Source organism: Boleophthalmus pectinirostris, unplaced genomic scaffold (genome assembly GCF_026225935.1).
Source record: "Boleophthalmus pectinirostris isolate CB_2022bp ecotype Guang Dong unplaced genomic scaffold, ASM2622593v1 HiC_scaffold_10, whole genome shotgun sequence".
Lineage (NCBI taxonomy): Eukaryota > Metazoa > Chordata > Actinopteri > Gobiiformes > Gobiidae > Boleophthalmus > Boleophthalmus pectinirostris.
This window is the reverse complement of record NW_026570971.1, coordinates 26,007,328-26,020,771: the sequence shown is the minus strand read 5'-3', so window position 1 is coordinate 26,020,771 and position 13,444 is coordinate 26,007,328. Positions and strand designations below refer to the sequence as shown.

General features: G+C 38.4%; 1 protein-coding gene across 1 annotated transcript; it reads left to right on the top strand.

The window, feature by feature from the left end:
- The first annotated feature begins 5,522 nt into the window (after positions 1-5,522).
- Positions 5,523-11,810, top strand: LOC110159695 (eukaryotic translation initiation factor 5A-1-like). Its single transcript, XM_055157688.1, has 5 exons — positions 5,523-5,705; positions 7,224-7,380; positions 7,506-7,610; positions 8,338-8,469; positions 10,169-11,810. Exons 2-5 carry the CDS (start codon positions 7,225-7,227, stop codon positions 10,226-10,228), a joined length of 453 nt encoding a protein of 150 aa, XP_055013663.1. The 5' UTR covers positions 5,523-5,705; position 7,224; the 3' UTR covers positions 10,229-11,810.
- The last annotated feature ends 1,634 nt before the right edge of the window (positions 11,811-13,444 follow it).

Below are 13,444 nucleotides of genomic sequence, written 5' to 3'. Positions count from 1 at the left end.
CTGTGATCAACATGGTGCACGAGTCGAAGAGTCTGTGAGCCGAACCTAGAAAGAATCAGCCATGAAAAGATCCTCGAGAATGTTAGAAAGATCCGCTCGCAAAAAGTGATAAATTCTAGAAACAAAGTTGTGGTTAAGCAAGACAATAAAGAAAACATGGGTCCTATGACGAGTGACATGTTTATATGTGTGTTGGAAGATACAGTTTCTACTGCCACTCACACTACAGATGTTTTCTTTTTAAATTTTAGTTCAGTAAATGTGCTTCTCTCATTAAATAAGCTATGAAACTATTTAAATAGCAAATACCTTGATGAAAGTGACATGAGTGTGTCTTGATGGTACCATAGGAAATCTCTTCGTGGTTTATGTTCTCTAGCCATAATTCCTGTTTTTTTTCCCGATAATTCCCTTGTTTGAGCTCCTGATGAGTCATTTCCAGAGGAACAGTGAAGAAACGAATTATTTTATCCCTTTCAGAGCGTCTAGAACAACCAAATACACAACAAAACCTGCCCATGTTTCTCCGATGCTACTGAAGTCAATGACATAGTGTGCTGGGTGTCATGGCGGCGTAGGTACCATTGCTATAGGGGTCACGTGACGGTGCAAAGCCTCTATTGATTTGCTTAAAGGTCCCATATAACACTATTTTCTGATCTATGTTATAATCTTGTTTCCTCATCACAATTATACATAGAGTTGAGACGCACAGAAAACTTGGAGCATGGAGACAGACAATAATAAAGGGTTACTCCAGGTTTTTGTCTAGGAAATCTAACATGGCTTAAAGCTCACAAGTCTGTTTTGCGTAATATAGGACCTTTAAAGTTTCATTTGTTTCATGTAAGTTTTGTGTTTTTTGTTTTCTGCATCTACTCTCTGCGTTTTATCATCCACAAACCATAACTCTGACTGCAAATCTCTGTTCTGGCCTCTGAATGTTCTGAAAAGCACTTCTAAACTTACTGCAGGGAATAATTAGGATGATAGAAATGCATTAGGGAAGAAGCGACCATTGCAAACCTCTTAAAAGAACTAATTCTGTTTTTCACATTTTTAGTCAGTAAAAATCAGCTTTTAATTTAAGAATGTCTGAAATTAAATATATTTTTACGACACAAGCATTAGCAATGTCTCTAATCTCTGATACAAAAATTGTAGGTACCATAAACGCATTGGCAAACACTGGTCTAGTTAGCAATACCCAATAAACGGACTCTGTACAGCAAGAAAACTGTGGCTAACCAGGCTAATATTTACATGTGTGTGTGGCCACATCAGAGCTCAGTTTGTTCGTGATGTATTAGATTACACAGTGTTGCTTTGTGGAGTCTTTCATTGTGCATTTATTGAAGATTTGAATGTATTTGTTACATGGAAGATGTTTACAAACTATATAAATGTGGCAATGAGATACTGTAATTAAAAGTGCACTATGTAACTTAAGGTGGAGGGTCTGCTCTTGCTTCTCTCCATGGAGATGTTATTTCTTTGCCTGGAATGTTCCACAGTAGAACATTAAACATTTCTCCACATTACATTTAAAAAAATCAAAAATCCCTTTAAAAACATTAGTTTTTACCATGTGCAGGCTTGCTTCTCCATAGATCTGACCATTAACCTGTCCCCATTGTGATTGCCAAGTTTATTTCCAGACTGTGGAATAATCAAAGCAAAACAGCAATATCTCCATGGAGACAGGCAGGTAGTGGACCCCCCCACCACCAGAAAAGTTACACAGTGCACCTTTAACAGACAGAATGTGACTGATTTTATTCCATTATTTTCACAAAGATTTTACCCTCAGTAATGTGAAATGGTAATTGTTGGCTTTGTTAATTATGCAAGAAAAAAATACTATATATATTAAATGGTAAAAATTTCTATTTGTGTTTTTAAGTAAAATTTCGAGAGTAAGTCACAAATTATTATTATGAAATCATTTTGATGTAACTTATTTACAGTTAAATGTCCAGTTCAATTCCACCTGCTCCACCCTGTGATGTCATATGGTAATACAGGAAGTTTTCAACCGTTTTTTTAAAAACTCCATACACCTTCACTAGAATCAGTTTTAATAATCTCAGCCCTGGAATTGCCAATCTCTACTGAACTAAAAATAAAAATAAGCTATTAACTTGTCAACTACCACTTCATGACATCACAAGGTGGAACAGTGCATTGTGAGCTTTGGAGATGTAGACAGAATAATAATAAAGGATCACTAAAACATGTGTGAATGAAACAAAACACAACTCCAGGTATGTTTTTGATGAGGTAACAGCTTTATAACATGGCTTAAAGCTCACAAGAATCAATAGTGTAATATGGGACCTTTAATTGTTCTTACTTGACACTTCGACGTCATTTTCACAGTTGGAATCTTGCTAAAACAAGATCCTGAAGTAAAGATAGTGATACTGTGTGCTCCGCCCTTGGATAAGATGTCAGTATTCTGAAAACCTGTTTCTCCTGAGTCCCTTCAGGGTCGATGTCAGTCCTGATTACAGGTGAGGCTCTTCCCATTGTAAAAACATGTCCCCCTTCTAATCCAAACTGAAGAATTTACAGCCACATCTGTAAACAAAGGATTCCTATTGGACCTCAACTGAGCAGAGAAAAAAGATCAACTAACTTTATGAGTTCAATGAATACTGTGATAATTGTGACGCTTGTAATCTTGATTTAGATTATGGTTAATGATGTTTACTTTCATTAGGTTCTGATGGAGCAGTCCAATCACCTTTGTCATTTACAGGGTTTAATAGTGCATTGTGTAACTTTTCTGGTGGAGAGCCCGTCGAAAGCTTTTCTTCATGGAGATGTCACCGCTCTGGGATGTTTTGCAGTATGGCATTAAACCTTTCTATCTTCATTACAAGACACTTCACCCACATTGCCTAGTATGAACGTGGTGTGTGAGTGAGTGATGGTGGTGGTTGGAGGGACCGAAGGCGCTGATTGGCATGGCAGCCGCACTTCAAAATATTTTATGGGAAGTGTGTTTCGTTTAGAGGGTGACGGTGTTTTTGGGGCTTAAAAATACAAAAATCTGAAACCATCCTCCAGAGTGAAAAAAGTTGAATACACTCCGTTGTAGCGTTTCCGTCTACACTGCTCAAGACGCAAAACTCTGGTCAGATCTGCTCATGTCATGTACACGTTCACGTCACATACATCACCACCTAGCGTCACCACCTAGCCGCCTGGCAGGCGTACACAATCAAATTCCACACACTTTTGCGTCACCGTATGCACGCAGAGTTCCTCCCGAAAATGCTCATCTAAAACGTCTCTGTTCAGACCATCATCATATAAACGTAGGCTCAGACCAAGTTATGAGTTAAATCTATGGAGGGGCGACCCCGCTCACAGTCAGAAGGTCTGTTTTTGTAGGTATTTTTGAGCTGTAAAACCACCTCACCTAGAGCTGTTTATTGTCATACTGTGGAACATTTCAGGCAGAGCAATATCCATAGAAACAAGTAGGTGACAGACCCCCAACCAAATGACATAGTGCACCTGTAAGAATGTTTTACAATAAAATCTATAAGTCGTCTCTGTTATATTGAAATCATTACCAGCTGAATTCTGTGATCAAATTTAATTGGAGTCAACTAGTTCTCTGATTTAGGTTTGGACTATAGAAATGTGTTCACTTATAGGCCTATTGTACTAAGTAGAAGTAGAAGTACTATGGTGAACTATATAACTTTTGGTAGCGGGTCCTTCACGTGGTTATTTGTATGGGTATTCTTTGCTCTGATTGGAACGCTCACCAGTGTGACATTAAAGAACTCTTTCATTTATTAAATTACATGTGGTTTTATAGCTCAAAAATACCTAGAAAAAAACAAGCATTCTGACTGTGAGTGGGGTCGCCTCTCCACAGATATGACATGTAACTTGGTCTGGTTTGGTCTCCAAGAAAAAAAGAAAGGTTTAATGTCATTCTGTGAAAGAAAGCAATAACATCTCCACATCTCCACAGAAAAAAGCATCTGACAGACCCCCATCAGAAAACTTACACAATGTGCCTTTAAGTCTTGTGCAAATGAACTGTGGTGTTATGGAGCAAGTCACGATTCAAGTCACCTTGAATCATCACCTGTAGGCTATTACTACTACTCCTCCTACTCCTACTACTACTACTACTACTACTACTACTACTACTCCTACTACTACTACTACTACTACCACCACCATCACCATCACTACTACTACTACTATTATTACAACTACACCATACCGGCTTGTCAAAGCCTGATCCTGTCAGATCTCAGAAGTTAGTACTTGGATGGGAGACTGCAAGGAAAACCAGGTTCCACAGGGGGGCGCCAGTCGTAAAAACTGTCATAGTGTCCTAAGGCAAGACACTTCACCCACATTGCCTAGTATGAACGTGGTGTGTGAGTGAGTGATGGTCGGAGGGACCGATGGTGCTGATTGGCATGGCAGCCGCACTTCAGTCAGTATGCCCCAGGGCAGCTGTGGCTACAATAGCAGCTTACCATCACCGGGTGTGGAGAAAAAAAAACAGAATCTATAAAAATGCTCTGTAAAGTGTCTTTGTTGCATATGTCTGTGAAAAGCGCTATATAAATAAATAAATAAAGACTTACTTACTACTACTACTTCCATATTACTTAAGCCCTACATTCAACAATTTCCATGTGTATATTTGAGTACTACTACTACTACTACTACTACTGCTACTACTACTACTGCTACTACTACTACTGCTACTACTACTACCACCACTCCTTATAATAATAATAATACTTACTAACTGCACAGTATGTAGCCTATTATCTTGATTTCTGACTGCCTGTTTCTATTCTCTTGCCCTTGCTGCCTTAAACTGTGCGTTGCAACACTGGAATTTCCCCACTGTGAGACAAATACTGGTACTTGTATCTTCTCTTACCTCAGTAGCTGGTAGTTAGTCGTTGAAGTGACTAGGCCTTGCCCCTGTCCCACCCCCTGAGAGGCGCTCCCTCCCCTCGCCTCCTCATCTCCCTCCGGCTGCATCGCTCCTCTTCGGGATCTGCCCCCCTGTCTCGTCCTCCACCGAGCTGTACTTGTCGAGACAGAACTTCACTACCTGCCTTCCAACCTCTTCACCCCTCCTCCTAAACTACCTGCATATAAATCCAAGCCTGCGTCTAGCCTGTTCTCTCTGCCGCACGCACAACGCAAGGTAAGACGCATCTGACTTTCCTCATGTTTACGCGTTACTTTTAATGGCGTCTGTAGCCGGAAAAGGGCTATCCAAGACCAGCCATCAGCTTCAGGGCTTTAGTCTGAACTTAGTAAAGACAGGTTTGGATAAAGACAAGCTGGATCTTTAGTTTGAAAGCCGTAAATGTTTAGTCACAGTGAAAGGGCGTGGGTAGAAACGGGGCCATGTTTTCAGTCATTTGGCCCATCTGCCACGTAATGATACTTTGAAAACCTATTACTGCGTCGTAGATACATAAATTCACGTGATCCGGTTTTCCTGTAACAAAAGGTTTGCACTGACATCATTTTATTCGACAAGTGCTCCTCAACATTCCGACTGAGTAGCACTGAGACGCAGGACTATGGGGAGTATAACAGACAAAATGTGTTTTTTTTGCTGTTGTTTGCCTCATTTTTGTCCACGGAGCTAATGTTTTTGCTCCACAATAATTATTTCCTCAGCACACGGACTCAGAAAGGTATTATTTAAAGAGGGAAAGGTTCAGTTGATCTGTGTCTGATTATTAAGTGTGTATCAATAAGGATTGTGGGCGTGGCCTGTAGTGTCACTGTGTTTTCGCTAAACGTAACTGGTACTTACTTGATTTTCTTGTTTTAAATGTCAGGTACAAACTAAACACTGCGTTGTCTTAGACTTTTACATTAGACTGTAGCAGTTCTTTCACATTTTAGATGTGTTTTGAGCTCTTACAGGAAAAAATGTAATTACTCGCCATTGATACTCATACACTTTTGCCACTCTCTAATGAAGTTCCAAATTGTGTGCGTGTGTGCGTGCGTATGCGTGTGTGCGTGGGCGTGATTGGGGGGGCGGGGGTGGACTACAGCTCTATTGAGCAAGTGAGTAGATTCTTTATAAATGTTTGTAATGTTTAAGTGCAGCTTTGGCGTAATATTAACATTAACAAATCTTCTCAACATGTGCGCATTTGGACCATAGACTCTATAAAGAAGGGAGTGTGACGGCACCCAGTCAAATGAACCTCATCGAGGCTTGCGGTTATAGGGGCGAATTTGGAGCCAGGCTCAATATTAACAATAGGTGTTTTTTTTTTTATGGACAAAATAGCAAATTAAACCCCACAGGATCATGTAGAGCGGGTTAACCCTCTCAGGCTCAAATTAATTTTTAGTATCAGGAAAAATCTGATATTTGGGGAAAATTATAATATGGGGTAGTAATATACAATCCTGACTTTTTTATCCTTTGTAAACAAAAAAAGTATTTTGCACTTCTGGCAGGCCGTTTTCATGTATTCATTCTTGCACAGTCTGCATCGTCCACGTTTATCAGCATGGATGGGAGAAAAGGCTCCTGAGTAAAAAAAGCTCATAAAATATGGATGTGGAGTAAGTAGGTAATTGGAATTTAGCTGTTGCAAATCTGCAAGGCCTGCCTGGAGAGGGTTAATACAAACATTTCAGAACTGAAATGATGAGGCTCATAGAAGCAGTTACATTGAAAGGTGTGACAGTATTCCAGTATTAGTCAATAGGAGCCAGGGTCAGTAGGAGCCCAGAAGCGCCCACATGCCAACTTCCTGTGTGGAGCGCGGCGGCTAGCTCTTTAGCCATGTGCACTTTTATATATAGGCGGCGTCTCATTTCTCTTTCCTCGCTTCCTTCTCCTTGATTTGTCTCCTTGCTCCTCCATTTTACAGCTGCCAATCAAATATGTCATATTAAGTGGTGTCCCAAAGAAAACCACAGAATGAAAGAGTAAACATGAGGGAGGCTTCAGGAGGCAGACATCAAATAAAAATAATTCAACTTTATTGGTCTCAGGAGTTTATATCCTCTCTCCTCACTGTGTCTCCTCTGTTGTATGGGACTTCCTCACCCATTTCCTACAGAATCGAGGAGAGGAATCAAGGAGAGTGATTTGGATACACCAAATGTCTTTTGAAGAACTCAGTGAATTCATAAAAACCCATGATTTGTGTCTTGTTAATTGTGTTTTTCTTCCTGTCCGTTAGCATGGACCAATTTGAAAGTGTCACGTCTGGGGCCTCTGAGACGTACCCTGTGCAGTGCTCTGCCCTGAGGAAGAATGGATTCGTTATGCTCAAGGGTCGTCCATGCAAGATTGTTGAAATGTCCACTTCTAAGACTGGCAAGCATGGGCACGCTAAGGTACAACCATTTCAGCCGGCCTTTGGAATTCTGAGCTTGGGGCACTCAGTGATTAAAGAGCATTTTTGGCACTTACAAGTTTCCCCGTTGAGAATTTGACCAGAGGCTTTTGTGGTACTTTTTAGGTTCACCTTGTTGGACTTGATCTTTTCACTGGGAAAAAACTTGAGGATCTCTGCCCATCCACCCATAACATGGAGGTTCCAAATGTTTCAAGGAAGGATTATCAGGTAGAGTTACTAAATCTGGACCTGTGTTTTATCGTTTACACCTTTTTGTATTTGGAATAACTTGGGAGTCATGTGCAGAGAAAAGTGAGGATTGCTCAATGGGTGTAACTCATGAGCTGCCTTTCTCCACTGTCTGCAAAGAAATACAGGTTTTCAACTGGAGGAACAGGTTTTGGCCTAGCTCTTGTGTGTCGAACATGAAACCAGTTATTAGGACCGAGGAAGCGCTACCATAACTATTAACTTAACACTCAAGTGTATAATGAACTTTATTCCTTTAAGTACTACTACTATATTTGTAGTACATTACATTTTTCTGTGCTACTGTGTAACATAATTGCATACGTACAAACTCTTTTATAGAAAGTCTAAGTATGTTTGAGATATAAAAGTGGTCTATTTTTGCTGTATTATTGTCATACCAAGTGTAGAAAAATATATGTATTATTATTTCTTATTTCTTTTAGTCCTACATTTTTGTCACTGCCACTGTTGACTAGTGTAATCGGTATTTTACTTTTTGTTTTATATTTGTGCTAATGACAAATGACGAATGATTTTTTTGCTCGTAGTATCAAAATGACACACTTGCATATTTTGAGTCTTCTGACTACAGCTTATTTATGTTCTGAAACTGTACCACTTCCGTGCACATGAAGACCAACTTTGTTTTCTACACTATGTTATGAGTAAACTGAGCTAATGTTATTTTCTGTGATATTTCTAGCTCACTGACATTGACGATGGTTTCTTGAGTCTGCTGCAAGATGATGGAACCCAAAGAGAGGACCTTAAATTGCCTGATGATGACTTGGGCAAGGAAATCTTGAGGAAATTTGAAAATGACGAACAATTATTAGTAAGTTCTGTCACAATTTTTTTTTTTTCCCGATTCCTTTCCTTCCCCCTTTAAATTTGATTCAAAATCTCTGTTACACTGTGTAACTACAGAAGGGTTGAACTGACAAACATGGATAGAACATTTTACCAGCTTTTTCATTATTATGAGATAGTATTAAGTAAAAAACGAGACAATTTTCTTGTTAAAATTTAATCATTACAAATTTTAACAAATCTTGCATTTAACAACATTAGATTCTCGTTTTAACATATTAACCTTCAATGCAATGATGACTGGTGAATCACTTTAAGCAGGTCTACATGATCTTTATGATCTGTAGCAGTGTGCAGGGGAAGAGCCCCATGCACACTGTCCTCCACAGAACAGGGAGCTGAACACATGTGGAACCCAAACTCGTCCAAACTCACTTACCAAAAACATGTTGGTTTTATACCTGAGCAGAGCAAAATACTTAATACAATATAAAGTATTATGGGATGTCTTGGAGCGAGTGAGACTGTAGTGTACAGATACACATGTGTGCTCCCGACACATGCACACACGTGCACACAGATGACCTGTAGCTCCAGTCACATGTATTGGCATGTGTTCTGGACAATTAGAAGTTTTGCTATACACTCAGAGTGCACACATGCAATCCGGTGGTGCTGGCAGAGGTGTCACGGCACTCTGGATCTGTTCAGTTAAATTCTATTTTTGCTGGATGCAAGAGAGTTATGGCACAAACACGTAGTCTCTGTGCAGCCTTCAGTTGCGGTGACTGCAACTGCAGAGCAGAGCTCCAGTCTTTATGTGAGTGTCACAGCAGTAAGACTGGTCCTGCATTGAGTTGGACTGGGCGCAGTCCGAGTGAGGCCTGACTCTTTCAACTTAATATGTTATGATCAGTGCTGCCAACCGCTGGGTAAGGTGCACACTGACATGCCCAACAGCACTGGCACATCTAAAAGTCAGACCCCTCAGGTGCTAATAAACTCTGTTTATTAGAGTAGGCTTCTGCCTACATGTTGGCGGAGTAGGAGTGCCATGCAGCTTATCCAGAATGATAATTGTATACAGATATACAGTGATATAAAGTAACTCGCTCCTATTCATTGTATTGGATATGAGCTTAATATATTCATGTATCTACACCTGTAATAATTAAATTTTAACAAAAATGTATTCTTGTTTTTAACGTAATACTTTCTTGTAATAACTAAAAATGTTTATTTCACACTTTTTAATTCTACACTGCCCTAGATAACCAATTGTTCAACAAAAAAAAATAACTGTGGAAAAGTAGTTTTGAAATGGTGACGACCACGGTTTAAACATTATTCAGACCCATTCCTCACTTTCTTAGCATGTGAACATTTCATGTTTTACAACATTCAAATCTCATGACTACACGCCCATAGCATGAGCCCTGCACTGGGGCCATACCTATTTTTACTAGGGTAAAAAAATGCAGCCCTCTTATGGGAAACTCTACAACACTTGTAGGTACTGATTTGTATTCACTCACATTGTTATGTTAGACATTTTGAATCACATTCCACTCTGGGAAGACTGGAGTGAGACAAAGTATTTACTGATAATGATGATGATTAAAGTGTCAAATTATTATTGAGGACTTCTCATGCCTTAAAATACAACACATTTTATATAGTAAAAAAAAAAATGGTAATACAATTTATGTATTCCTTCTTTTTAGGTCACTGTTTTAAAGGCTGTGGGTGAGGAAGCTGTTATTGCAACGAAAACCTCCTCCTAACAATCGGACCACTTCATGATGTCCCACCAATGTCTAAGGTTTTCTCTTTAGCTGAGTTTCACGTTGTAAACAAGTGTATGTACCCCAAAAATTGCATTCACAGGATGCTAAAACACAAAGAACCCTGGAGTTTAAAATGTTAACACTGAGAGCAGTTAAGGCTTAAGGTAGAATCTAGTTTAAAAAATCAAATTTGCCCTAATTCATGGTTATATCAAGAATGTTATTATATTAAGAAAGCTATTAGAATGAAATTATCCAGATGATCAAATCAAGTCTCTGGTAAATCTGAACAGCACAATTCTAAAGAAGATGTCTGAGCACCAGGGAATGTTGGCTTCTACCTTCATGTAAGATTTTCAGATAATCCAAAACATGCAATTTTATTTGACTCTGTAGCAAACAACGGTTCAGTAGTTAGGACATGGCTTGTTTTTTCTCTTTGCAAGTTCTTGCCTGCATTAATGTCATCTGTAACTTAAAGACCATTAGTTAAAACATTTTCATACGTAGGCATTTTTAAATTCTGATAATATGTTTACAATTCATGTAAATGTACATGTACAGTTTCATGTTACTGCTACAGTGGTAGCCTTTTGGCACTGCTGCGTTAAGTGTTTTTTACCTTGTCATTATTTACTAGTTTACTCGTTTTTTAAATAAAAGCTGAGGGGATGATGCTCCATTGGAGTGTCGTAGACTGTATAAAGAAGTGAACTAAGTGAGTGTGACGTCACCCATAGCGTTTGGCTCCAGTCAAATGAAGCTCACAAGTTATAGGAGTGAATTTGCAGCCAGGTCCATGTTAGAAATAGGAAATTAATTTACGGGCAAAATAGCAAAAGAAAATAATTGGATCATGCAGAGCAGGTTAATACAGACATTTTAAGACCAACATGAGAAGCCTGATAGCAGCAGTTACAGACAGAGGGCTGACAATTTTTCAACATTAGGTCAATTGGAAACTGAGTGGAGCCGGAAGCACCCCTATGTTCACTTCCTGTTTGGAATGCAGCGCCTAGTGTTTTAGCTATCTCCATTTATATACAGTCTATGCTCTCTAACATGCTTTATTGACTTGGTTCAGTTTATAAGGGGCTCCAAACACAAATGACAATGGACCAAATATTCACTGAGTGCTTGCAATAAAAGTCTTATTGCATAGTTCATTCGTGTAGTTATTGAGGAGACGTGTTAAGTCTAGTTTTATATGATAATTCTTGCTAGTGTTAAAAAACAAAGGGTTATCTCACTTAAACACAGATTTTGGCTTTGTGTTCATCTTCAATGTTGTTTTTCTCTACCTGACCTTCACATGGCTACCTCTTCTCAGGACTTCAGGAGATATGTTACTACTTTTGTATTCTTTGTAATGTCTTTTTCTGGTGTTTATGTATTTGTCATTGTACTTAAAATTTTTCTGTTTCTTATCTTTTTTCGTCTGAAACTGTGTTTTGACAAGGGCTAAGTCGATGATTCAACGTCATGTTTTTGAGGTATTACTTGGCTCTCCCCAGTTGTGTATATGACTGGAAAACTGACAATCAGATTTAATTTGAGAATTAAAGCTGTACTTTTAACATTTTTGAAGTTGCTTGAGTGTTTTCTTGAACTTAATCTTTTGTGGCTCAGTATTAGAATAGTAGATGAACATTACAAGATATGGACATTCAAATATTGGACAAGTTGTTTAAAGGTCCTATATTACGCACAATGGACTCATGAGCTTTAAGCCACGTTATACCACTGTTACCTCCTCAGAAACATACCTGGAGTTGTGTTTTGTTTTATTCACACACATTTGAGTAATCCTGAAAGCTCAGAATGCTCTGTTCCATCTTGTGGTGTCATGTGGTAATAGTTTTTAAATTGACAGCTACCTACCAGGGCTGAAATTATGTACATGATTCTAGTGAAGTTTTATGGAGTTTAAAAACAGTGGTGCAGTTCCTGTATTACCACATGACATCACAGGGTGGTGTGTTTTTTGTTTGAGAGAAGTACTCATCTTAAATTTGCAGGATTTGTGTGTGTTAAACACTTCAGTTATGTTTTTAACAACATTATAATGTAGACCTTTAAACCTTTAAGTGCAAATGACAAGCTTTCATGTTTTTCTTATTATTACTTGGTTTATTGTACCTGTGGTAAATATTAAAAATTTTATATCAGATAAATGACAATTTGTGGAGAAGTTAACAAGAAACAATTAGGGATTTTTCTTACAGATGAAACGGCTTTTAATTTTCCCATTACATTGTACACAGTCTCAGTCAATAATCACCATTTCATTATTATTCTGCCTTACTTGGACCTATTTTAAAGAACTTTAAAAAAGAGCTGCAAGGAGATTAAAACTGTTTGTCAAAGCTACCTGTCACATTACATTTTGTTAATTAACAACACATAGCTAAACATGGATTTAGTTATGGAGAAATTGAGTCTTTATTTTACATTAGGAGCCTCTTGCAGTATTTTCTTCCAACAGCAGGTGGTGCTATTCTCTAAAAAATAAACTAGGCCCATAGTGGAGCGCTTTTCCAATAGGACACCCATTATTCATGTGCAATTCAAAATCGAGCTGTAGATTCTTTTCTTCCAAATTCAGATGAATGACTTTTGTCTTAAAGGTCCTATATTACATTAAATGAGCTTTTATGAGCTTTAAGTTGTGTTAAATTGTTGCTACCTTATCACAAAACTCACCTATTGTTGTGTTTTGTTTATTGTTTATTATATGCTTTATCATTATTATTATTATTACTCTTTTTACTTCTCCAAAGCTCAAAATGCTCTGTAAGGCAAGCTTACTTTTCATAACATATACTCTTACCAGTCTTACCAGGTTGTCAAAACAATAATATATAGAAAAAAATACATTTAATATTATGCAGAATTGAGTTAAGTATTTTGGCCCAGCCCTCCACAGTCTTTTCTGTTTCTCTTATGGCCCAATGGAAAAAAATAATTGCCCACCTCTGATATAGGAGGACCAAAATGTGGATAAAATGAACTTTAAATTAGGCAAATCTACAAACTGTCCAAGTGCTACCACCTGGGGGAGCCACAGTCTGAGAAACACTGCTCTATAGTAATGTTATATAATGTATACTAGTACTGTTCTCATGAAAGTTCCACAAAGCGCCCAAAGATCTAGACTCAACTTTGTCATCTACTCATCCACAAGGGACAAAGCACCATTTGAAGAAAAGACTT

What these genes read in the sequence shown, in the direction of transcription:
- LOC110159695 (XM_055157688.1), top strand. Translation starts at nt 7,225, where the DNA reads ATGGACCAATTTGAAAGTGTCACGTCTGGGGCCTCTGAGACGTACCCT. An exon ending in GCAAGCATGGGCACGCTAAG is followed by an intron (nt 7,381 to 7,505) that starts GTACAACCATTT and finishes GGTACTTTTTAG; the next exon opens with GTTCACCTTGTTGGACTTGA. An exon ending in AAAATGACGAACAATTATTA is followed by an intron (nt 8,470 to 10,168) that starts GTAAGTTCTGTC and finishes CCTTCTTTTTAG; the next exon opens with GTCACTGTTTTAAAGGCTGT.